The 25,369-nt window shown below is 42.4% G+C and overlaps 2 protein-coding genes across 2 annotated transcripts in view; one reads left to right on the forward strand and one right to left on the reverse strand.

Annotated features, from left to right (window-relative positions):
- Window positions 1-25,369, forward strand: part of LOC114638592 (scavenger receptor cysteine-rich domain-containing protein SCART1-like) — a 61,863-nt gene that overhangs the window by 36,311 nt on the left and 183 nt on the right. The window contains exons 4-12 of the mRNA XM_028787152.1: window positions 20,409-20,723; window positions 21,627-21,932; window positions 22,067-22,384; window positions 22,466-22,780; window positions 22,857-23,171; window positions 23,433-23,498; window positions 23,577-23,891; window positions 24,151-24,174; window positions 24,741-24,878. Coding sequence (XP_028642985.1) covers window positions 20,409-20,723; window positions 21,627-21,932; window positions 22,067-22,384; window positions 22,466-22,780; window positions 22,857-23,171; window positions 23,433-23,498; window positions 23,577-23,891; window positions 24,151-24,174; window positions 24,741-24,878 — 2,112 coding nt within the window. The remainder of the gene's footprint in view (window positions 1-20,408; window positions 20,724-21,626; window positions 21,933-22,066; window positions 22,385-22,465; window positions 22,781-22,856; window positions 23,172-23,432; window positions 23,499-23,576; window positions 23,892-24,150; window positions 24,175-24,740; window positions 24,879-25,369) is intronic.
- On the reverse strand, window positions 6,658-7,833 carry LOC114638594 (proline-rich protein 11). Its single transcript, XM_028787154.1, has one exon. It carries the CDS (start codon window positions 7,807-7,809, stop codon window positions 6,712-6,714), a length of 1,098 nt encoding a protein of 365 aa, XP_028642987.1. The 5' UTR covers window positions 7,810-7,833; the 3' UTR covers window positions 6,658-6,711.

Genomic DNA, 25,369 nt, shown 5'->3' on the forward strand with positions numbered 1-25,369 from the left:
TAGCAGAGCTCTCAGAGGATAGCCATATCAGGTTCCTGTCTGCAAGCATATCTTGACATCAACAATAGTGCTGGGGTTTGGTGTCTGTGGATGCAATGGATTGTGTGGTGGGGTGGTCTCTGGATGGCCTTTCCTTCATCCTCTGCTCCATTTTGTCTCTGCATTTCCTTTAGACAAGGACGACTATGGGTTTAAAAACTTTGAGATGGGTGGGTGGCCCTATCCCGCCACTGAGGGCCATGTCTAGCTACTGGAGGTAGTCTCTTCAGGTTTCATCTCTCCACTGTTGGGTATTTCAGCTAATGCCATCCCCACTGGGTTCTGAGACTTTCTAGTGGTTCTCCAAGTTCCCCATCCCCAACTACTACTTATTTCTATTTGTTCTCTTGGCCCTCTGAACTTCTTTCCTGTCTCTTCCCATACCTGATCCTGCCTCACCTTTTATCCTCTCCATCCCCTCTCCCATCTAGGTCCCTCCCTCCCTCTGCCTCCTGTGATTATTTTGTTCCCCCTTCTGAGTGATTTGAAGCATTCATACTTTGACCTTTTCCTTGTTAAGTTTCATATGGTTTATGAGTTGTATCATGGGTATTTCGAACTTCTGGGATAATATCCACTTATCAGTGAGTATATACCATACATATACCATATATGTCCTTTTGAGTCTGGGTTACTTCACTCAGGATAATATTTTCTAGTTCTATCCATTTGCCTGCAAGTGTGTGAAGTCCTCATTTTTAATAGCTGAGTAGTATTCCATTATGGAAATGTACTACACTTTCTGTATCTATTCTTCCATTGAGGGACATCTGGGTTGTTTCCAGCTTATGTTTATTATAAATAAGGCTGCTATGAACATAGTGGAGCCTGTGTCCTTGTTATATGTTGGAACATTTTTTGGGTATATGGCCAGTAGTGGTATACCTGGGTCTTCAGGTATAACTATTTCCAATTTTCTGAGGAACCACCAGATTGATTTCCAAAGTGGTTGTATCAGCTTGCAATCCTACCAGCAATGGAGGAGTGTTCCTCTTTCCTTACATCCTTACCAGCATCTGCTGTCACCAGAGTTTTTGATTTTAGCCATTCTGATTGGTGTAAGGTGAAATCTCAGGATCATTTTGATTTGCATTTCCCTGATGACTAAGGATGTTGAACATTTCTTTAGGTGCTTCACAGCCATTCAAGATTCTTCAGCTGAGAATTCCTTGTTTAGTTCTGTACCCCATTATTTTATTGGGATTTTTTGTTTTCTGGAGTCTAACTTCTTGAGTTCTTTGTATATTTTGGATATTAGCCCTTTATCAGATGTATAGTTGGTAAAGATATTTTTCCAATCTGTAGATTATCGTTTTGTCTTATTGTTGGTGTCCTTTGCCTGTAAAAGCTTTTCGGTTTCATGAGGTCCCATTTGTCAGTTGCTGATCTTAGAGCCGGAGCCACTGGTGTTCTGTTCAGGAAATTTCCTCCTGTGCCAATGTGTTCTAGGCTCTTTCCTATTTTCTCTTCTATTAAATTCAGTGTATCTGGTTTTATGTGGAGGCCCTTGGTCTACTTGGGCTTGAGCTCTGTGCAAGGAGATAAAAATGTATTAGTTTGCATTCTTCTACATGCAGACTTCCAGTTAGACCAGCACCATTTGTTGAAATTGCTTTCTTTTTCCCACTGTATGGTTTTGGCTTCTTTGGTTAAAGATCAAGTGACCGTAGGTGTGTGGGTTCATTTCTGGGTCTTCAATTCTATTCCATTGATCTGCCTGCCTGTCTCTGTACCAACAGCATGCAGTTTTTAAAATCACTATTGCTCCATAGTGCAGCTTGAGGTCAGGGATGGTGATTCCCCAAGAAGTTCTCTTATTGTTGAGAACAATTTTCACTTTCCTTGTTTTTTTGTTGTTCCAGATGAATTTGAGAATTACTTTTTCTATCTCTGTAAAGAATTGAGTTGGAATTTTGATGGGGATTGCATTGAATCTGTAGATCACCCACCCAAACCCCACCCTCCCAAATATTACTCCTCTTCTGCCCCTTAAATCTCCTTTTAAATGAACTGTAAACTAGTCCTTGCTTAGTAAAATTAGCCCGTCATTCTTTGTCTAGGAATGGGACAATGTGAAAATTTGCTTCTTCACAGTTAGCATGTTAATTGATAGTGTCATTGTTCAGGTCTTGTATATGCAGACCTTTCCAAGAGAGGCAGTGATGCAGGAGATTTCCAGGTATTCTGGCCAATACAATTGTCTGTCTGCTCTTCCTCGATGTTCCCTGAGCCATAGATGTAGGACCTGAGCTGCTGATGTATTTACTGGGGCTGGACTCCCCACAATCCATTAGTCTTTGCTTTGTGCCCAATTGTAGTTTTCCATGATGGTCTCTGTTTTCTGTAGTGAAACTTTTTCAATGGTTGGGTGCTAGCTACACTCATCTGTGGTTTTAAGAATAAGATTTAGTACGTACTCAAGGAATTATACACTAACAAAGTGGCAGCAGTAGATTCCCTTCTAAGATCCATGACCTCACTAGATATAAATAGTTAGCTAGGTTTCTCCTACTATGTATGATTTTTCTCTTGTTGAGTAGGCTATACGTCCAATTAGACACCTGCTACTTACTACTGATACTTGAGTGCCACCTCTCGCACCTTTACAGATATCTTGCCATGCTGGTCATTGGTGTAGTCATGTGTCACATATGGGTAGGACTATTAGTTGCTTCCTTCCCTTGGCATCTTTCATAATACTTTGTAGTATTATGGAATCTAGACCACAAGAAGGGGACATTCAGTTTAGATCCAGTTCAATTAATCTGAGTTCTGTGCTCTAAATATGTGGTGTCATTAGCAATAGAGGCTATCTTCAACTTCTGAGAGGTGTCAAGGACAACTGCAGTAGCCTGTATTGTTTTGGGAGTAATTTGAAGAACCTTGACAAATTACTTGAAAAGGTGTGAGTGTGTGTGTGTGTGTGTGTACCTGCTACAGTTCTTGTGGGGAGTATAACTTTGCTTAAGATACCTGTATCATCTTCAAATCTATCTATCTATCTATCTATCTATCTATCTATCTATCTATCTATCTATCATCTATTTATCTTTCTCATCTCCCCTTCTTCTGTATTGACCTACCTCCCTTCTTCCCACTTAGGACCTATCGTCCCCCCACTTTGTTTTTTTTTTAAATTTCCCCTTCTCTAGGTTTTGTATGTGTGTGTGGTTGGGAGGTATGTTTGCCTGGTTTTGGTAGTAGAATAATTCTGACTTCATAGGATGAATTTGGGAGTGTTCCTTCTATTTCTATTTTTGAATAATTTAAGACATATTTTGTTGTACTTCTTTGACTATCTGGTAGAATTCTACTGTGAATTCATCTGGGCTCCGCCTTTTGAGTTTTTGTTTTGTTTTGAGAGAAAGTTTCTTTGTGTATCCCTGAATGTCCTGGAACTCACTCTGTAGTCCAGGCTGGCTTGGAAGAACTCAGAGATCACCTGCCTCTGCCTCCCGAGTACTGGGATTGAAGGTGTGCATCACCATTGTCTGGCTTTTGAGTTTTTTTAAAACTAACTAATTAATATTTTTGTCAGAAGGTTTCTTATTTCTGTCTCAATCTCCTCCCTTGCTATGGGTTTGTTTAGACTATGATCTTTTCTTACTTTAATATTGGTAATTTGAATGAGCCAAGAGATTTCATCCATTTCATTAAGATTTTCTAACTTATTGGGGCTCAGACTTTTAAAGAAGTACATTACAATATTCTGAATTTCTTTGGTGTCTGTTGCAACATTTACTTGTTCATTCCTGGTTCTGTTAATTTGGGTTCTCTCTTTCTTTCAGTTATTTGGACCAAGGGTTTGTCAATTTTTTTTTTATCTTCTCAAAGAAGCATCTCTTATAGTCATTGATTTTTTTTATTATTTCATTGTTTTGTTTCATTTAATTTCTACTTTGATATTTTAGTATTTTTTGTCGTTTGCTAGGTTTGGGTTTAGTTTGTTTTTATTTTACAGATTCTTTTTTTTTTTGATAAACAGTAGTTTAATAAAACCAGACAATGTGCAGAGTACACAAGTGCTTACAGTAAAAAAGTATATAAATTCTATGATAAAAATTAGTAAACAATTTAAAGTAGGGACATCTTATACTGATATAACAGCAATAGCAGCTTTACAAGATTTTTATTTTTTTGAGGCAGATTCTTACCAAGTTCCCCAGGCTAGCTGAGGGCCTTGAACTTATCTTCCCTCCACCTGTTTTCCAAATAGCTGGCACAAATGGCAGAAGCCAGCATGCCCAGCCTAGTTTTTTTTTTTTTAAATGAGACTTATATGCTATAAGAATGATCAAATTATTTGTTATTTTGTACAGTACATAGTGGTTTATTACTATTGTAAACATTATAATTTCCCACAAAATAACATTCTATTACAAACCCTTACTTTATTTTCAGTGATCATTTCCCTTATTTTTACATAATATCAAACAAGCTAGCATGTTTTCAAAAAAGTTCTGCTGGATTTGGTGGTGCTTTCCTTAATCCTAGCACGCAATAAGTAGAGGAATGAGGACATAAAAGTTCAAGGTCGTCCATGGCTAAACAGTGCCTGGACAGAACGGGCTACATGAAAACCTGTCTCAACAAACCATAAGCAAACAACCTTCTAGCTGGTTCTAGATGTATCTCTTCTGTATCATAAACATACATGTGGATCTCATAAACAGGACTACCTCTTAGGTGCTAAACACTGTCCCTAGGACTACTTTCCAGTCTAATGACTTTCAAACACCATGATTTGTCATCTCAAAGCACTATCATTCAATAGAAGTAATGGGATTTCTGGAACTACAACTCTGTGGTAGGATTTCTTTCCTACCATTGTGCAGTAACAGCATCAGAGAGGAGCCTGAGGCTGGGAGTATGGCTTGGCTCGGATCACTTGCAAGAAGCACTCACCCAGCATGCTCAAAGCCCTGAGACTCCTCTGCACTGAAAAAGAAAGCTACTTCTGCACCTTGAGTGACACTCACTTTACTGGGAATTACCCATCTATTCTCCTTAGAACATATGTGATGGGATCCTGGCTAAATCTACATAGTGTTTAGTGCCAGGAAGACATGTGGTAAACTATGGGATCCCAGAAATAAATTGCAATTTTTCAGGAATGGACAAATAAGGTAGCTACCTAGGTAAAATATAAGGTTCTTAGTTAAATGTGAATTTCAGAGAAGTAATAACACATATATACATAGGTGTGATGAATTCTTAGTTACTTTTGTAGTTGCTGTGATGAAATAGCTGAGAAAAGGAAGGGTTCCTTTTGGCTTATAGCTCTACCATACACTCCATTGTAGACGGGAAGGGAACAAGATCGCAGGAGCGTAAAGCAGCTGGTCACACTGCATCCACAGCTTAGGGTGAGCTATCCCTGAGGGTAGGTTATCCCATCTCAATTAGCCTAATCGAGATGGAAAGCCATCTTCCAGGTAATTATAGATAATATGAAGTAGATAATTAACCACCACGTGAATGAGTGTGTGTATGTGTGTATTTGTGTGTTAGTACTAGGGTTTGAACCCAGGGCCATAAACATTCTAGACAAGCACTATATTCCAGAACTCCCTGCAAAGAATTAAATATAGTTTTTAAATGTAAGTTCACATCATTCAATATTAAGGAGATATTTCTACTAGCTTAGCACATTCATGACCTTGAGTTCCATCTGTAACACTCAAATATTTGTTGTTTATTAGGACAGATTTATTCTTAAAGCATATTTATGGTTTATCTGAAATTCAAATTTAATGGAGTACCTTATATTCTTATTTGCTAAGTCTGACAGCTCTAGACTAGCAAGGATGTATGAAGTCCAGTGGGAGATACATCACTGCCAGCAAATATACAGTCTGGTAAGGAGCAAAGCAGGAACCGGCTTCATGATAAAACTGCTACAGACCATACAGAATCCTTGGAAAATAGAAGGAAAATTCTATTCTGGAAAATAGAAGGTTCATGTGAAATCATGAAGACTTTATTTGACTGCTGGAAAATGGACAGCAGATATAAAAAGCAAGGAATAAAGGCTGGAGGTGTAGGTCAGGGTATATGTACTTAGCAATGTGTGAGGAACGAGTCCAGACCCAAAAAGAAGAGAAGGAAGAGGAGGAGGAGGAAGAGGAGAAGGAAGAAGAGGAAGAGGAGGAAGAAAAAAGAATGAAGAAACAAGAAAGGAAGAAAGAAAAGAGAGACAGAGAGAGAGAGAGAGAGAGAAGACTCAGACTATGTTCTTAATGTCATAACTACCTTTATATAACAAACTATTTTTACCGTTAGTATTTCCTAGCATATTTATTAATCTTGTGTGTTGAAGGGGCACATATCATACATATCATAGTACTTTTCTTCCCTCTATTTGGGACCTAAGCATTGGACTTGAGTCATTAGGCTTGGTGGCAAGTGTCTTTATCCTTTGAACCATATTGCTAACCCCTATGGAATTAAATTTGAATAGCCACTCTAATCTAAATTGGGTAATTCCAGGATAAACACTACTTTGAAGACTGCATTTTCTCATCCAGTCCCCTTACCATCATGAACACCAGAACATATGAGTCTTCAAGAAGAGTTCCATTCATGTAGTTATACATATTTTAGTATGTTAACATTTGGGAGGGTTGTTCTGTGATTGTGTGGATCACTCCGGGGAGTCAGGCCAAGTTGCTCTCAGTTGTGTTCATCAAAGCTGCTTGTGGAACGTGGCAGAGATTGAGTCGGGCTTTGAGGATGAGCCAGCTGAAACTTTCTCCTTAAGTCCCGAGTCATGACTGGAGTGAGTCCAGTTCCTGTTTCCATGTTTTCTTTGTTGTTAAGAGGGGTCCCACCCGGGCTCCTTTCTACCTCGACTTTTCTCAGCAGTTTCCGGAGATCAATTTGGCTTTTACCAGGAGAAATTAAGACATTTTTAACTCGAGTTGCTAACACCCTGGAGTTAGGTTTCAGGGTAACACGCTGCAGGTCAGAGACAGTAACTAGTGGAGTCCGTTCCTCTGGTGGTGATGGTACAAGCTTCTTTCTTTCATCAATACTCTGTGTCTTTTTTAATTTCACAGTGAGTAGATCTTTAACTGTTATATGCATGGGTCCTTCTTTCTTTAATGGTTCAACCTGAAGTGCTTTAGTGGTACCAGATTTTCTGAGCAGCAAAGGTGCTAGGGGTGGTGGAGGTGGAGGGAGAGGGGGAGGAGGAGGCGGAGGCGGAGGTGGAGTGGGAAGATGACTGGCTGGCTGTGGCTGTGTGGGAGGAAGTGTTGTTTGGGATTCCTCATGGGTTGTTGGAGCACAGGCAGGCACAGTTGTAAGTTTATGACTCATGCAACACGTGTGACAACAGCTTGAACAAGATGAGTTTTCTGAGATGCTCTTTAGGTTTCTTTGGAGCTTGCACAATTTACTTTTCAAAACACACAGTTCTTGTTTTAGACTGTAAAGTTCTCTGTGGTAGACTCGGGATGGGAAGATGGCATCTTTCAATACTTCTAAACTCTGAGTTACACAGGTCTGACAGCAACTGTATATGCACCATGCTCTGTTTGTCCAAAGGGTTATTGCATCTTTGATGTTAGGAAATCTGAAGTTCCAAGATGGTCTTAGCCAGTTTCTGCTTTGGGGAATATCTGTTGAAGAAGTAACCACTCTCTCTGGGGTGGGTGGTGGAGGGGGAGGTGTCAATAACTTAGGCGGGACCTGCAAGGCTTCTTTCTTCTTAAACAACCGTTTGGCTTTGGCTTTTAGCTTTCTTCTTCGCTGTTTGAACTTGGGCATGATTTTAGTCTAAGAGCCTGGGGATTAGACGAAGTTTGGGCCTGAGTCTCTATTTTACAGATTCTTGAGTTGCATCATTACGCTATTTATTTGCACTCTTTCTGACTTCTTTTTTTTTGGCTTCAGGTTTTTTGAGACAGGGTCTTTCTAAATAGACTCTACTGTTCCAAAACTCACTATGTAGATAGATCAGGCTGTCCTTGAGTTCTCAATGATTTGCTTTCCTCTGTCTCCCAAGTACTGTGATTAAAGTGTACACCACTATGCCCTGCATCTGTCTTATTTTTACTGTAGGTACTTACAGCTATGCATTTCCCTCGTAGGATTGCTTGAATCCCAGAGGTTTCATTGTTATGTTTTCATTTTTACTCAGTTCCAATAATATTTTAATATTCTCTCTCTCTCTCTCTCTCTCTCTCTCTCTCTCTCTCTCTCTTTCTTTCTTTTTTTTTTGTTTTTGTTTTTGTTTTTTTTCGAGACAGAGTTTCTCTGTATAGCCCTGGCTGTCCTAGAGCTCACTCTGTAGACCAGGCTGGCCTCGAACTCAGAAATCCTGCCTCTCTCCCAAGTGCTGGGATTAAAGGTGTGTGCCACCACTGCCCAGCTCAATAATATTTTCATTTTCTTTTTGGACCATTCATCATCTAGGAATGGGTTGTTTAACCCATGTGTGTTGATGTACCTATCAGCATTTTGTTTGCTCTCAGTTTATTTTTGTTGCATAATGGTTGATACCTCAAATTTTTTCAGGCTTTCTTATTTGTTAACATCTGTTTGTGTCCCAGCATGTGGTCTATTTTAGAGAAGTTTCTGTGTATTGCTAAGTAGAATTTATTTTCTTTGGTGTTTGGATGGAATATTTTGTTGATTTCTGTTACTTTCGCTTGGCATAGGATGTCAGTTAATTTCTGAGTTTTCAGATGACCTATCTATTGGAAAATGTGATATGTAGAAATCACCTGTTATTCTGTTTGTATTAATCTGTGTCTTTAATTCCACTAGCGTACTTTGTATGAAATTGGGTGCTCCAGGCTTCGGTATCTGAATGTTTAGCATGTTTTTTTAAAAAAAATTAATTAATTTATTCATTAACTTAAAAAACTTATTGACTTTATATCCTGCTTACTGCTCCTTTCCTGGTCACTCCCCTTTCACAATTCTTCCCCCATCACCCCTCCCCTTCTCTTCTGAGTGGGTGGGAGCCCTATGGGTAACCCCCCACCCTGGCACTTTAAGTCTCTGTGAGGCTAGGCACTTCCTCTCCTACTGGGGCTAGACAAGGCAGCCCAGTGAGTAGAATATATCCCATGTACAGGCAACAGCTTTTGGGACAGCCCCTGCTCCAGGTGTTCAGGACCCACATGAAGAGCAAGCTTTACATCTGCTACTTATGTGCAGGAGGCCTAGGTCCAGCTCATTTTTGTTCTTTGGTTGGGTGGTTTAGACTCAGAGGACCTCAAGGGTCCAGGTTAGTTGACTCTGTTGGTCTTCTTGTAGAGCTCCAATCCCCTTTGGGTCCCACAATCCTTCTCCCATTCTTCCAAAAGAGTCTCCAAACTCCATCCACTGTTTGGCTGTGGATATCTGTATTTGTCAGAGTCAGCTGCTGGGTGGAGACTCTCAGAGGACAGCCATGCAAGACTCCTATCTGCAAGCACAACAGAATATTATTAATAGTGTCAGGGATTGGTACTTGCCCATGAGATGGGTCTCAAGTTGGGCTGCTTATTGGCTGGCTATTCCCCCCAGTCTCTGCTCTATTCCCGCCCCCCCCCCATGCCTGCATTTCTTGTAGACAGGAAAGTTTGTTGGGTTGAAAGTTTTGTGGGTGGGTTGGTGTCCCTATCACTCTACTGGGGTTCCTGCCTGGCTACAGGAGGTGGCCTCTTCAGGTTCCACAACCCCAGTATAGTGAGTCATAGCTAAGGTCACCTCCATTGATTTTTGGGAGCATACCTTATTCAAGGTCTCTGTCTTGTCCTGGAGATGCCCCCCTGCCTCCTCACCCCATCAGTTGCAGATTTTCATGGCCATCTAGATATCTCGTCCTTCCCCACACCTGATCCTGAACCCCCATTCTTTCCTCTTCTCCCATCCCTCACAGTTCTCTCCCTCCATCTGCCTTTCATGATTATTTTATTCCCCCTTCTAAGTGAGAGTCAAGCTTCCTCACTTGGGCCTTCCCTCTTGTTTAGCTTTTTGGGTCTGTGGAGTGTAACATGGTACCTATATTTTATGGCTAATATCCACTTATATGTACATTTTGAGACTAGGTTCCTTCACTCAGCAAAATATTCTCAAGTTCCATCCATTTGCCTGCAAAATTCTTAGTATGTTTAGTATTGCAATATCTTATTTTTTTTATTGAATGTCTCCCTTTACTTTTTTCTCCAATAATTTATTTTTTATATACTTTACTTCCTGATCACAGCCCCTTTCCTTCCTGTTCTCTCAGTTTCACCCTTACAAATCCCTTCCCCACTGCCTCTCCCCATCTCCTCAGAGGTGGAACCTAGCCTTTGGGTACCATCTCACTCCAGGACATCTAGCCCAGCAGGACTAGGCACATCCTTTCTCACTGAGGCCAGATCAGGTAGTTCAGGAAGGGGGAAGGGAATACAATGGCAGGAAACAGAGACCAAGACAGCCTGCTCCACTTGTGAGGGATTGTACCTGAAGACTAAGTTGCACATTGGCTACAAATGTGTAGGAGGCCTACATCCAACACCTGCAAGGTCCCTGGTTTGTGTCCTAGTCTCTGTGAGCTCCAGGGGCCCTAGTTTGGTTAGTTCACTCTGTAGGCCTTCTTGTGGTGTCCTTGATCCCTCTGGCTTGCTCAGTCTATTCCCCACTCTTATTGATATTCTGAATAGAATGAGGTGACATTCTTTGTCTCTTCTGATTAGTTTTAGTTTAAAGTCTATTTTTGTCAAATATTTGGATGGGAACAAGAAAAGAAAAAGCATGGGTGCACATGCTTCCATCTTGATCTCATCTGGGTTGATCTTCTCCTCACCCTTTCACTTTAGTGTGGAGCTTATCTTCAAAGCTGAGACAGGTTTTGTTTCTTTTTCTTTTTTTAGGTTTTGTTTCTTAATCATTTTGCTAGTCTGTGTCTTCTGATTGGAGAGTTGAGGCCATTAATATTCAAAGTTGTTGAAAGCTATGCATTGGTTGTGGTCCTTCCGTTGTTGTTCTGCAGTTTGTATTCTTCAGATGCTTTGTATTTCATTAATCATACTTGTCTTCTTTCTAGAGACTCTTGGTTGTGCCTATAACTCTTTTTGGTTTTAAGAATTACTTCCAGCATTTTGTTTAGCTATTTTTGTTGTTTAGATGTGAATTTTTAAAGGGTTTTTATACCATGGAAAGTTTTTCTTTGTCCTTCAACTCTAGCAGATATTTTTGCTAGGTACAGTTGTCTGGGTTGGCAGTCATGGTCTTTTATATTTCAGTGTGCCTTGCTCTGTAGTCTTCTGATTTTCAGAGATTTCATTGAGAAATCAGCTGTTATTCTAATGGATTTTTCTTTATATTTGAATTTTTCCTACCAATTATAGTTTTCAATATTTCTATTAGTTCTGTATATTTAGTGTTTTGACTATTACATATCTTGGGGAGTTTCTTTTTTGGTTTTGTCTAGTTGGGGTTCTCTGTGCTATTCATACTTGTGTGCATATATTTTTCTTTAGCTTGTGGTTGTTTTCTTTGATGATATTGTTAAAGATCTGGTCTATGCCATTGTCTTGGGATTCTTCTTTCTCATTAATGCTTATAATCCAAAGATTTAATCTTTTGATATCCCATGTTTCCTACATATTCCTTTCTCATGCTTTATTTTTTGATATTCTTTGCTTCTTTGGTCTAGATCTTCTGCTTTACCTCTGAGTCCTGATACTCTGTCTTCTGCTTTAGTCGCACTATTTGTAAGGCATTCCCATGAGGTTTTGATATTTATCTACTTTTATATATTTTTTGAAAAGCAAACAATATTTATTCTGGACTTGGTACAGCAAGAGTTACAACCATCATGAATATTTTGGCAGATACTCAAAAATGGAAAAGAGTGGGAATTCTCTAAAGAGAGCAGGTCCCAGGGAGAAGCTGTTGGCATGGAGAAGTAGCAGGTGGAACAATAAAAAGCTAGGTAGCCTATGTTACTGGTTAGGGATGCATACTTATCTTTCTCTGGTGGATCCCAAATTGGAACCATTAATGAATAGAGAAGTTGTCGATTATTGATCATGCCATGATCATCTGAGGTCAATAGCAAAAGTTAATGTTTGTTTTCTGAATTGCCACAAGCAAACAATCTAGCTTTCTGACCTATGTCAAGCTGGCTTTCATAGTTGTTTCATAGTTTGTTCTATTGATTCTTTCTTTCCTTCTTTCCTTCTTTTCTTCCTTCCTTTCCTATTTTTGAAAATAGATTATTTTCCCACAAATATATCTTGATTATAATTTCCCCCTCTACTCTTTCCAGTTCCTTCGTCTACCCTGGATTCACCCCCTTTCTGTCTTTCATTAGGAAAGAACAGGCTTCTAAGAGATAGTTTTTAAATTCCATCTTCATTTCAGATTTGTTCTCTTCCCTATTTCTATCTTTTTATTTGTTTTTTTTCAGATACCGAATTGTCTGCATCATTTCATTCAGTTGCATATTTGTATTTTCTTGGACATCATTTATGCATTTATCATTATCTTCTTGCAGTTCAATGAAATGTCTCTTTAAATTACTCAAATTATTTGATAAAATTTGTGAATTTTCTTTTAGATTCTGTGACCTAGGACTCATCAAGGTAATTCTTGTTAGAGGACAACTTCCCTAGAACAAATGGCTTTGATAGGAGGCATGCTGTCTCAACCATCCTATTGCTTTTTGTGTTTGTGATTTGATGTAAAATGTGGAATTCTTTCTTTCAATGTGTGTTAGGTGTGAGAATCTATCCTGCCTTAGATAAAGCCAATGCAGGATCTGTGCGACCAGAGCTAGGCCAGGTAAAGTTGGTGAATGAGTTGTTTAATTGGACCTGGCAAAGACGACTCCCAAACCTTGGGTCTGGAGCTCAGTCTGTGGGTATGGAGATAATCATTGGTGGAGGAAAGGAAAAGAGAGAAAGGGGCATCTCACCAGTCAAAGGTGGTTCACAAACAAAGTAGGGTAGAAGACCTATATCAGGGAGCTGGGCCTGTGGGTGTGCATGTGGTGGTGGACAGTGGAGAAACTTACAGAAATTATTCTTATTCTCTTTCCATTCCTAAAGCAGTGTGACAGGCAAGTCTCATGTTCTTGCTACCATGCCACCCTTGGCATGGTGGGCTACATTTCCTCTGAAAATATAAGTCAAATAAACCTTTTCTCTACTGTATGGCTTTTGTCAGGGTATTTTGTCATAGGAACAGAAGAGAAACTAAGACATTCAATGGTGTGACTCTCAACAGCCATAGCTCCTTTGTATGTACCCTCTTTGCCTACAACTTTAAACTTGCACATATTTCTATTCTCATGAAATGTTACAGGTATTTTGTATCATTCTACTCTTTCTCGTTGGTGATCTAAATAAGGAAAATGAGCAGCAGACAATGAAAGCTGCACTCTCTTGAAATTTTCTTCTCTCAAAGAAATCATTCTGTTGAATTCAGCCTCACTTAAGATCTCATAATGAAGCTAGATTCTTTGCCCAAATTGAACATGAATAGCCAGTATCTCAATTCTTATTAGGGTGCTTTTTTGCCTCTGAAACTTCATGAACCATGCCTTCTTCCACTGTCTCCCTGCCGGGGGCCAACTGGCCCCTGCTTGGTGGGGAAGTCTCCTCCTCCTCCTCCTCCTCCTCCTCCTCCTCCTCCTCCTCCTCCTTCTTTTCAGTTCTTCTTAAGGCAGCAGAGGGGGAAGAGCGTTGGCAGGGGGTTAAGACTTGATCTTACCAGATATTTAGAGTTGCTGTACAATAAAAGTTTACTTATCTACGTTGCTATGCTACTGTAGCTCATCTGCTTTCTGTGATCCTCTGAGGCCAGAAACTGCAGTTTGATGGAGATTGCTTTGAGTCTGTAGATTGCTTTTGGTAAAATGGCCATTTATCATATTAAACCTTCTGATCCATGATCTGATTCTTTAATTTCTTTTTCAATGTACTAAAAAGTTTTTATTTTATAAGTCTTTCATTCATTTGGTTGGAGTTATCTCAAAATATTTAATTTTTTTAGGTCATTGTGAAAGGTTCCACTTTCCTGTTTTGTTTTGTTTTGTTTTCTCGGTCTGTATGTCATTTGTATATGGAAGGGCTACTGAATTTTGTGTGTTAATTTTATATCTTACTATTTTGCTGAAAGTGTTTATGAACTGTAGAGGTTTCCTGGTGGGTTTTTAAAGAATCTTTCATGTGTAAAGTTATATCATGTGCTAGACTTCTTCCCTTCCTCTTTACGTTCTTCTTGGTCACTTTCAGTGTTACTCTAGCTTAGACTTCAAGTATAAAATTATTATACTTGTAGAAAAAGTAGACATTTTTGTTTTCTTTTTTTGATTTTAGGAGAAACATTTTGAGTTTTTTTTCCATTAGGATGATGGTGGCTGTATGCATACTAAATTGCTTTTATTTTGTTTAAGTAAGTTTCTCCAGGACTTTTATCATGAAGGGTATTAGATTTTGTCCAAGCCCCCCCTTTTTCTTTTTGTATCAAAAGAGATGATCATGTGATTTTTGTCATTTAGTCTTTTTATGTGATAGATTATGTTTATGATTTATGTATGTTGAACCATCCCTGCACCTTGAAGGTAAAACCAACTTGATAATCTTATTGTGCTCTTGAATTTAGTTTGCAAGTACTTTATTGAAATTTGCATCTATGTTCATAAGAGATATTGATCTATAGTTTTCTTTTTTGTTGTTGAGTCTTGGTGTGGTATTGATCAGTGTAATAATGACATCAGAAAAAGAATAGGAGACGTTCCTTTAGTGTCTACTTTGTGGAATCATTTGAGGAGTATTGGCAGTAGTTCTTAAAAAATCTGTTTGTTTGCTTTTTACCTTTCCTTTGCTTGGAAAGATTTCTAATTACTGATTTTGTTTCCCTGGGGGTTATGGGTCTGTTTATTGATCTTGATTTAAATTTGATGAGTCATATATTTCAAGAAGTTAATCCATTGTTTTTAGGTTTCAATTTGTTTGAGCACAGAGCTTTTGAAGTATCCCCTTATGACTTGATTCCTCAATATCTACTGTAGTATTTCCCATTTCATCTCTGATTTTATTAATTATGATCTTTTTTGTTTCTTATAGTTAATTTGGCTAATAATTTTCTAATCTTATTAATTTTCTCAAAGTACCAACTTTTTATTTCCTTGATTCTGGTAATGTTTTATTTGTTTGTTTGTTTTTATTTAATTTATTTTAGCCCCAAGTTTGGTTATTTCTTCCCATCTACTCTTTTTTTTTTAACTTTTATTTTTTATAGTCCAGTCGTTGCCCCCTCCTAGTCTTCCTTCCCACAGTTCCTCATCCCATTTCTCCTCCCCGTCTCTAAGAGGATGTCATCCCCCAGGCCTCTCTACTCTCTGAGGCCTCAAGTCTCTCGTGGGTTAGGTGCATCTTCTCCCACTGAGGCCAGACCAGGCAGTCCTGTATATGTGTTAGGGGCCTCAGACAAGCTCCTGTATATTGCCTGATTAGTGGTTCAGTGTCTGAGAGATCTTAGGGGTCCAGGTTAGTTGAACACTATTTATTGAAGATGCTTTCTTTTTTCCATTGTATATTTTTGGCTTCTTTGTCAAAGATCAAGTGTCCATAATTGTGTGGTTTTATTTCTGGGTCTTCAATTCTGTTTCATTGATCAACATGTCTGTCTCTGTACCATGTAGTTTTTTTATCATTATTGCTCTGTAGTACAGCTGAGGTCACAGATGGTGATTCCCCTAGTAGTTCTTTTATTATTAAGAATTGTTTTTGCTATCCTGAGTTTTTTGTTTTTCCATATGAAATTGAGAATTGCTCTTTCCATGTCTGTGAAGAATTGTGTTGGAATTTTGATAAGGATTGTGTTGAGTCTGTAGATTACTTTTGGTAGGACGGCCATTTTCACTATATTAATCCTACCAATCCAAGAGCATGGGGAATCTCTCCATTTTTTGAGATCTTCTTTGATTTCTTTCTTGAGAGACTTGAAGCTATTGTCATATGGATATTTCACTTGTTTGGTTGGAGTTACCCCAAGATATTTTATATTATTTGTAGCTATTGTGAAGCGAGTTGTTTCCTTAATTTCTCTCTCGGCCTGTTTATTGTTTGTATAAAGGAAGGCTACTGATTTATTTCAGTTAATTTTATATCCAGCCACTTTACTGAAGTTGTTTATCAGCTGGAGAAGTTCTCTGGTGGACAAGCAGACAAGCTGGTGATCTGATCATCTGCCACACTGGAAAGTGTAGGCTGGAACGCCTTTTTAAAAAATCATTTTATTTGTTTACATTTCAAATGTTATTCCCCTTCCCAGTCTCCCCTCCACAACCCCCCACCCTATCCCCCTCCTCTTTGCCTCTAAGAGGGTTTTCTAGATTCTTCAACTCATTTAGAAGGTTCTTGATATATCTTTATATTATCTCAGACTTCTGTCAGCACAACTGAAGTTCATTATCTATTCTTTGCATATGAAACAAACAATTTAGAAGAAGGAAATGAAAAGCAATGCATACTCCACCTCTTAGAAACAAATGCTTGAAACCATATGGTGTAGGTTTATTGAGAACTTTCTCCACAAAAAAGCAGTCATGAGCTCACAGGACAAAGTCCATCAGTGCGTATTGTGCTTTTCCCCTTACATTCAATTGCTCATAATGGCTCATCAGTAAGTAGACGTGTTTGCTGTGTGAGAAATGTTGGCTTTATACCCACTTACTCAGTTGCTCCTTAGTTTCTTTACCCACCTCATAGTACAGACTTTCTTGTGTGGCTGCCTTGTAGGCAGGCATGTTTCCATATTGAGTCATTCATCACTGATGGCTGTGCCTAGGACAAATATGTTTTCAAATTTGGGGATGAAATGGCTAAGATCTTCCAAGATCATGATATATTGATCTTGGAAGAACTTGGGTGTTCAGATAGAATTTCTGTTTGAGGCAGAGAAGGTTCTTGATGTCCTGTTTGGTTATGGACTTAGCTGAAGCCACTGTGACCTTGTTAGGTGGAGGATCTCAGACCTCTTCATAACTGGAATGGCACTGGGTACTGGCTGCTGGAAGCCCCAGGCTGCTAGTGCTGTCTCGGCATTGGCACAATGGGCGATTTCCTGCTCTGAGTAACAGATGGCAGTTCTAATGTGGGAGAGGCTCAGGGGTGCTTGTGATCTCTGGTCCCAGAATAGTATTGCCTGAATTACAGTCCAAATTCTTCCAGGAGGCAGAAACAGGTGTCTGATCTAAAAATATAACCCTGTGGAGCTATAGTTACAATGGGGCCTAGCATAGCACTATCCTCTCTTAGCTGTGGCCCTTATTGCTGTCCCACTGGACTGTTTGTCTGTTGACTACCTACAAGTGTCTGCAGGCTCTGAGTATCAGGAACACAGGTGTATAGAACACTGGGCCTCTGTTCAGGGATGGCATAGTGCTGGTGACACCTGATCCCTCATTTCTCCTAACTTTTGTTTCATTAGCACAACTACATTTTTTTTTACATGCATATGTGTGCATGGTACACATTCATGTATGTATGCATGTTTGTATGTGCATGAATGTGTGTGTGTGTGTGTGTGTGTGTGTAGGCTAGAAGTTATATTGAGTGTCTTCCTTAATTGCTCTCTACCTTATTTTGGTGACAAGATCTCTGACTGAACTTGGAACTAAGTAATTGTATAAGCAAGTTAGCTAGCAGGCCCTAGGGAATATTTCTACCTTCACTTCCCCAGTATGCATCACTGTGACTGACATTTTATGAAGTTGCTGGGGATCTGAACTTGGATCCTTATACTTGTACAACAAACACTTTATTCACTAAGCTATCTCCCTGTTCAACACAACAGGGATATCTCCCCGTTTTAATGCCATCATGATGCACAATACTAACGGTAGAGAAATTTGTGAAAGCAGGGACTTGGAATTTTCAATGAGATCAATATTTTTAGCCATTGAACATTCTTAATGAAATCTTTAATCTTTTCCCCAGTTCTAAGCCTTGACCCTGAAGGACCAGATGGAGTTGATTCCCTGAGTCATTTGTATGTTACAAATCAGTATGAGAGACACTTTCAGGTAAAATATAATGGACAACACAGAGAGCAATGGCGCCTTCAAGAGGCTTTAGTGACTTGAAGACAATTATGCCTTCCAGAATATTATAAGGCCTGATAAGGTGGAAGTATCTTGCCTATATGGTGCCCAGTGCTGTAGTCAAGAGGCCACTATCTGGGAGTACTCCATGGAGCCCTGACAATAGCTGTGAATGCCAGTGTGGTGGTGGTGGTGGTGGTGGTGGTGGTGGTGGTGGTGGTGGTGGTGATCTGTTGAATCAAATGGAGACCATGAGCTCCTTATTTCCTGAAACTCATTCCTTGGCTTGGCACCAGGGTCACTGAGGCAAATGCCCATGTGTTTTTGGGGAGGTCCATCCAGGAGTGAACATCTTGTCCTCCTGGAAGCCCTTGGTGAAAGGCCAGTGTATAAGGAAATTACTCTCCTGATATAATTGTCTCTGAGGCTTACTGCCTCAGCTTGCTAACTTAAGCCTTGTTGTGGAAACTTCTAGCATTTGTACAATCTTATTTAGGCCTAGAATATTTTCAGCCTCTGAGACTTACTTCTGAGTAAGCTTATCCTTTTTGTTCTTTCCGAGCTCTGGCTAGCTGGCCATCTGTTCTGTCTCAAACTCCTCTCCAAGGTGACTGACTGAATCTGCCTTTTCTCTCTCTGCCTCTCCTGAATTGAGCTGCTTAGCCTCGTATAAACTTCAGCAATATGTTCTAGTCTCTGGCTCCTTCTCATTCTCTGACTTGTTCTGTCCTTACCTGTGTCTAGCTTGTTCTCTCTCTCTGCATCCTGTCTCTGTAAAACTCTCCTGGTAAAACTGCCTCCTCTTTTCTCTCTTCACTGCTCTCTGAAGTAGCTTCCCTTTCCTCTCTCTCCTCATGAGAGTTGGGCATATCCTATTCTGTTAAATTTTTCTCTGACTCACCACTTTGCCACTCAATTAGACAGCACTTTCAAACACGAGTGCTTCCTTCTACAAACTAACGTTACCTTTATTGTTTGGGACTCAAGGTGTGTTCTAAGGGCTGAGCCACACCACAAGTAGAAACTTTTTTTTTTCAGTAAATAACACAATCTCGGGGTTCACATTGTGACCAAACTTCCTGCAACAGACAAGACGGGAACTCTCCTTCTCTGCCCAAAAGGAGCGCCACTCTCACTCTCGTCCTCATTGAACCCACTCTTGCTAACTTTTCATAGGCTTTCTAAAGTCCGCCGCCAAGCACACATCTTACTTTTGCTATCAGATAACTTCAGGGAACACTTGGGGTTTTTACGCTTCACAATCTGTATCAATGGTCAGGGAGAATTAGCCAAATGGGTGGTTGAGCCGGTATTCTGACCTAGGCTGCCCTGACCATCGCCTTCCCTGCTCAGGCCACAACATATCCACTACGAGAAGGATGACCGCATTGCCTCTAGTGCTCAGTAATACAGAAAGAGTGAGCTCTGACCATGTTTCATACAGCTGGAGAAGTTAACAGCTGGGCACGCACCTAAGTCAGAGCTGTCAGGACTTGTTTTTCATCCTGTGTCACCAGATGGTACTTGTCTGGGTGGTTGGAGAGGTCAGTCCCTGCATTGGGTCTGCAGACACAAGAGTTACACATGGCTCAGTTCTGGAGTGTGACTTGCATAAGGAGGGGGGCAAATGTTCTGTGCAAACAGCTGGAATGTGCAACCGCTCTGTAACATTTTGGGGCCCACCATGTCACAGGCACTGGAAGGCAGGAACAGAAAATCATAAGCTGCTTGGGAACAAATCTGATACTATGCAGTGCAAATTCAATGTGAACTTCCAAAAGCAGTGTTACTTTCCAACCAGTACCTAGGTGATGTGCAGAGACACCGATGCCCTACCCTGAGCACTTTAGAGGTTAGATATTTTGAGATGAAGAAAGAGTATCTCCTTCTAGACATAGAACCAATGGAATGGTTTCTCTTACAGTGTGATTGACACCATTACTACTGGAAAGTGCTCCAGGGTGGCTCTGAGGTGTCTTTGAATGTGTCATTGTGGTGGGTGCTCTGCCCATAGCTCATCTACTCTGCGGTTGAGGAGTTGTTGGGGTAGTAGTCATGATGACATGGGGGCTCATGTTTCCCTAGAAGCAAAAATACTAGGAGAATATTTATGGTCAGAATCTGTGTGGGTTCCAAGACCCATGTGAGGGGTGAGGAACTTCAAGGTCTTTAGTCTGTAAAACTCAGAACTTGCCTTGTGGGCTAGCCTGGATCAAGGCAGGTTGCCTCTGTCCTCCTAGACCATTCCTCACTGGGGTACTAGGTGGCAGCCATCAGGTTATTTCTCTCCAGTGGCCTGACCTCAGTTGCTTCACCCGATGTCTGTCCTCAGGTCATGTGGAGGCCCGGCTGCTAGGTGGTACACACCCCTGTGAAGGACGCCTGGAGGTTCTTCGAGGGCTTACCTGGGGCACTGTCTGCCATGATGACCTGGATCTGCCCATGGCCCACGTGGTTTGTAGGGAGCTGGGGTGTGGCACTGCCGTATCCATACTCAAGAGTTCCCACTTTGGCTATGGATCAGGGACTGTGTGGACAGAGGCCTTTCGCTGTGTGGGCAATGAATCACTGCTGTTCCATTGTCTGAGGGAGCCTGGACACCAGTGTGGCCATGATCAGGACGCTGCACTAACCTGCTCAGGGGAAAGTGAGTCAGGTCACAGCCTAGAAGGGTGTGTTGGTGTGGGGTAAGCAGGGTCAATAGTCTGAGTGATGGGCTGTCATGATCGTGGATGGACAGCTCTGGCTTGGTGCTCAAGATTTATGTCCTCTGTCCCAGAAGTTCCCTTTTTTTTGATGTTTCTTTTCTCTTGTGTGTTTGCTTTTCTTTTCCAGCCTTGGGGAAAGAACTGCTCAGATGTACCAAAGATTTCTATATACTTGGGCCCCACACTTTCTTTTTGGTTCATTTCCTCATTCCCATCAGTTTGTTGAGATTCAGGGACAGTCTCCATTGTCCTGACATTTCTTAGTTTTTCTCATGGTCTCCATTAGTTCTGAACAGACTGAAGATAGTAAGTTTAGGATTGTAGAGAGCCTTATTGTGTGGTATATGGCTTTTTAAATTTCTTTTCATAGGCAAATGATTATTGAGGTAACACAGAGAGATTTCATTTAGTGACCAGAAAAAGAAACCACAAAATAATTCTTTTGTAGGTTAATTCTATATTGTATTCTACTGACTGGAATCCAGGGCACTTGATTGCCTAGTGTTCATGCCTGCTTGTATGTAGCCAACATCGAAGGTGTGCATCTCACTAGAGATGCACTGTATGCAGTTCAAAAAAATTTTGTATTTCCAGTTTTGCCAGAATGATCCTTGAGTTAAGGAAAGTAGAGGTGTGAGGGTTTGAGGAGAAGGGATGGAATTATTTAGGCCAGGATACTGGAGCTGCCTAGCTTAGCTTTCAATACTTACAGTGTGCAAAGCCACTGTCCTGCTAGTTTGTGTGTGCCCAGCTTGCATATGTCCTGTTTCTAAGGAACTCACTGTGTGTGGGTGTTTCAGCTCTGGGTTGTGAAGGGGCCTCTAATCCTAACTCTCCCTTAGAGTTCCGACTGGTCAATGGCAGCAGCCGCTGTGAGGGCCGTGTGGAGCTTTTGGTACAGGATGCCTGGCAACCCCTCTGTGCTGCTGACTGGGACTTAGCAGATGCCACGGTGCTCTGCCACCAGCTCAACTGTGGCTATGCAGTGGCCACACCCCAAGGAGGCCACTTTGGAAATGTGGAAGCACCCATCAGGACAGATGTGTTTCACTGTGTGGGGACAGAGCCCCACTTACTGAGCTGCCCAACAAGCACCTTAGGGGCCCAAGCATGCGCCCTAGGGAATTCAGCCTCGGTTCTCTGCTCAGGTGAGTGCCGGCAGCCTTGGGGAGGAGAAGTTACCAGGACTGGTGGATAAAGGTGTGAGAGGTTCGGGAGGGTGAGGGTAGGTGGGGATGTTTGGTGCGATGGTCCTCTGCCCTTCAGTGTTTCTCTTTGTCAGGTCTCCAGGATGCCCTGAGGTTGAGAGATGGACAGAGCCACTGTGACGGCCGAGTGGAGGTCTTCCTGGATGGCGTGTGGGGGCGTGTGCTGGACAATGCCTGGGACCTGCGTGATGCTGCTGTGGTATGCAGGCAGCTCGGGTGCGGAGAGGCACAGCTGGCTTATGATGCTCCAGCACCGGGCCATAAGACAATTCCTGTGGGGCTGAGCCTGGTGCACTGCTTGGGCTCTGAGACCCACCTGACCCAGTGCAAAGTGTCTGTTTCTATGCTGGTTCATGCAGGGACGTTGCGGGATGCAGGCGTGGTATGCTCGGGTGAGTGTGGGGTGTCCACTTGCCCTCTACCCCCTGCCCTGTTCATGTAGTCCAGTGTGTTCTGACTGAGTCTTTCCACAGGGAGCTTGCACGTACGGTTGGCAGCGGGTAAGAGCCGCTGTGCTGGGCGTGTTGAAGTGTTCTATCAGGGAGCCTGGGGCACCGTATGTGATGATGCCTGGGACCTGCAGGATGCCCATGTCGTCTGCAGGCAGCTGGGCTGTGGCCACGCCCTCAGTGCCCCTGGGGCTGCCCATTTTGGAGCAGGAACTGGGCACATCTGGATGGATGAACTGGGCTGCTTGGGCGAGGAGGCTGCTCTGTGGGAGTGCCAGTCAGGAGGCTGGGGCCAACAAGACTGTGGGCACAAGGAGGACGCAGGCGTGGTCTGTTCAGGTAGGTGCCACAGGTCTCATTTGACATGACCAGCCATCCCTAACTGTGTCTGTCTGACTGGTCCCTCTGTCTGTAGAATTCATTGATGTGAGGTTGCAAGAACACAGTCAGCCATGCACAGGACGCCTGGAAGTTTTCTACAATGGGACCTGGGGTGGTGTCTGCCAGTCTCTGGATGCTGCCTCCCTGAGGGTTCTATGTGAACACATGGGCTGTGGATCCCAAGGGCAGCTACTGGCCAGGCCAAGGGTCTCGTCTATGATCGAGACTGTCTGGTTAAAGTCCATTGAGTGCAGGGACAAGCATGATCGGTTCTTGTGGCAATGCCCTTCAGCACCTTGGAATAGGCATTCTTGCCTCAGAGGAGAGGAAGCTTGGTTGGCATGTGCAGGTAAGCTGTGCTGTGGGTTCCACTTGTGCTCTGGGCTGGGTGTGGCTTATATGGAACTACTTCAGGTGCCAGTTGCTTCCTGCTTCCCTTAAAGACACAGGGAAGCAGTGTGGAATTCTCAGGCTTTGTGGATATCCTTTGAAACATAGATTCTCTTCCTTTAATCATGGGGAGACAGAAAGCACACAGGAAAGATAGAATTTCTTAGATTTTAGGTTCCTGAGCTTGTGACATTGGTACGATTCTTAATTTTCCACACAGAAAAGACAGAAGTTTCTCAGGAGATGAAGCAGATTTCCAACTGCTCATCAACTCTTAGCTGCCCAGGTAACTCTCCCTCCATAAGTTTCCCAAGAACCTATCAGCCAGAAAGCACCATGAACTGATTGTTGACCCCCTTTCCAGAGGAAGGTGTGCTTCGTGTGCTTGGGGGTGAGGATGGCTGCTCTGGACGAGTGGAGCTCTGGCATGGAGGTTCATGGGGCACAGTGTGCGATGACTCCTGGGACCTGGCTGATGCAGAGGTTGTGTGCCGGCAGCTGGGCTGTGGCCCAGCCATAGCTGCCTTGCAGAATGCTGCCTTTGGCCCTGGTTCAGGGCCTGTGTGGCTGGATGAAGTGGGATGCCGAGGCAGTGAGCTGTCTCTGGGAGCCTGCCAGGCAGAACCGTGGGGATACGGAGACTGCTCCCACAAGGAGGATGCTGGTGTGCGCTGCCTAGGTGAGTGAGGCAGCCAGCAGGGGTGGGAGGAGGGATGCCAGATTGGTTTTTTATTTGGCTATTTTCACCTTTGTTCTGCTCAGACAAATTCTTGAGCACAGGACCCCAGTGTTCATAGTCCCACTGGTGTTCCAGGGACAGCTGCCACCCTCAGCTCTGTACAGCTCCTGCTGACCTATTGGCTATCACCCACAAAGGATGGGCCCATCTGTGCTGTTGAGGATGGTTGATACTTCCTCAGCCTGTATTTCTTTTGCAGGTATCCCTGGAACCATGGCATCAGGTAAGTGGCTCTTTGTTAATCCTTCCTTCCTCTTATCCACCATTACCTGGACAGCCTGCAGCATCACTCTTTTCTGAACTTCTTGAGGACCTCTGAGACCACAAGCCATGGGCATACCCTCTGTATCAAGTATAAGCCTGTGGGGTAGACTTCTAGTCTGTGATGAAAACTGCTTATCTCTACGGTGCCTGATGGATGGGAAAACATGGGGACCAAACTCCCAGGTCATGAACAGCTGTTTTTAACTTGGGAATTGTGCGGTTTTACCGGAGTATGCTGTATCCTTTTGGATAGCATGCCCAGAGAAGAGCAGAAGGAACACTGAGGACACCCACATGGAATTTCTGGGCCTGAGAACTTGGGCTCTTTCTCCTGGAGCATCTTGCCCAGTAAACACAGATCATTTCAGAGCAGCTACTCGTCAGTGTAACACTGATGCCAAGCTGTCCTCTGTTGCTCATGGGGAGTCTGATGTCTCCCAGGCTCAGTGCCAGCCTGTCCCAGGCAGCCCAGATAGTAGATATCTACATAGTAGATAATTCTCTACCTGTTTCTGCACTCCACAGGCAATTCTTCGGCTCCTCCACCTGTTCCTGAGGTCTGGACCATGCCTGAGATTGCCTGTCTGGTCCTTGGCTGCCTCTTAGGCATAGTCTTTCTGGTCCTGGCTGCTCAGTGGTATCACAGCAGAGCCATCAGCATGGGTAAGAAACATCCTGGTTACGGTTCACAATGGTGATGGAGCAGGAGTCTGGGGGAAGCTTTGAGAGACTCCAAGCACTTCAGGCCCTCTCTGCTCTAATTACCATCTTGAATGCTGGCAGACCTCTATGAAAGCCAATGTTGAGTTAGTATCTGGAGATCCATGAATTATTATTGTCTGGAGGAGCCTGGACTTGTCTACTGTGCTGAGGACACTCTGCATATACAGGGCTCCACTGTGTCACCCAGCATCACCTGTGCTATGGTGAAGTGAGATCTTTCAGAGATGAGATGTGAACCTAAGACCCACAAGCCCTACACCAGACCTTTGAGCATGAGGTCCTGAGCAGTGGGGTCCCAGTAAGGGCATTTGTGCTCAGGAGCTTTTTCCTGTATACTGGGCCTTAGCCTACATGAGGGTCACAGGACCCAGAGAGGGTGGGTGTCTGGGTCTATAGTTGTGCTTATTTTGGAAACTTCTAGTGTGATCTCT

The sequence above is a fragment of the Grammomys surdaster genome, unplaced genomic scaffold, assembly GCF_004785775.1.
Source record: "Grammomys surdaster isolate TR1022 unplaced genomic scaffold, NIH_TR_1.0 125612, whole genome shotgun sequence".
Classification (NCBI taxonomy): domain Eukaryota; kingdom Metazoa; phylum Chordata; class Mammalia; order Rodentia; family Muridae; genus Grammomys; species Grammomys surdaster.

Bases quoted from the DNA above. Each gene is read 5' to 3' on its own strand.
- LOC114638594 (XM_028787154.1), bottom strand. From the start codon at position 7,809: ATGCCCAAGTTCAAACAGCGAAGAAGAAAGCTAAAAGCCAAAGCCAAA.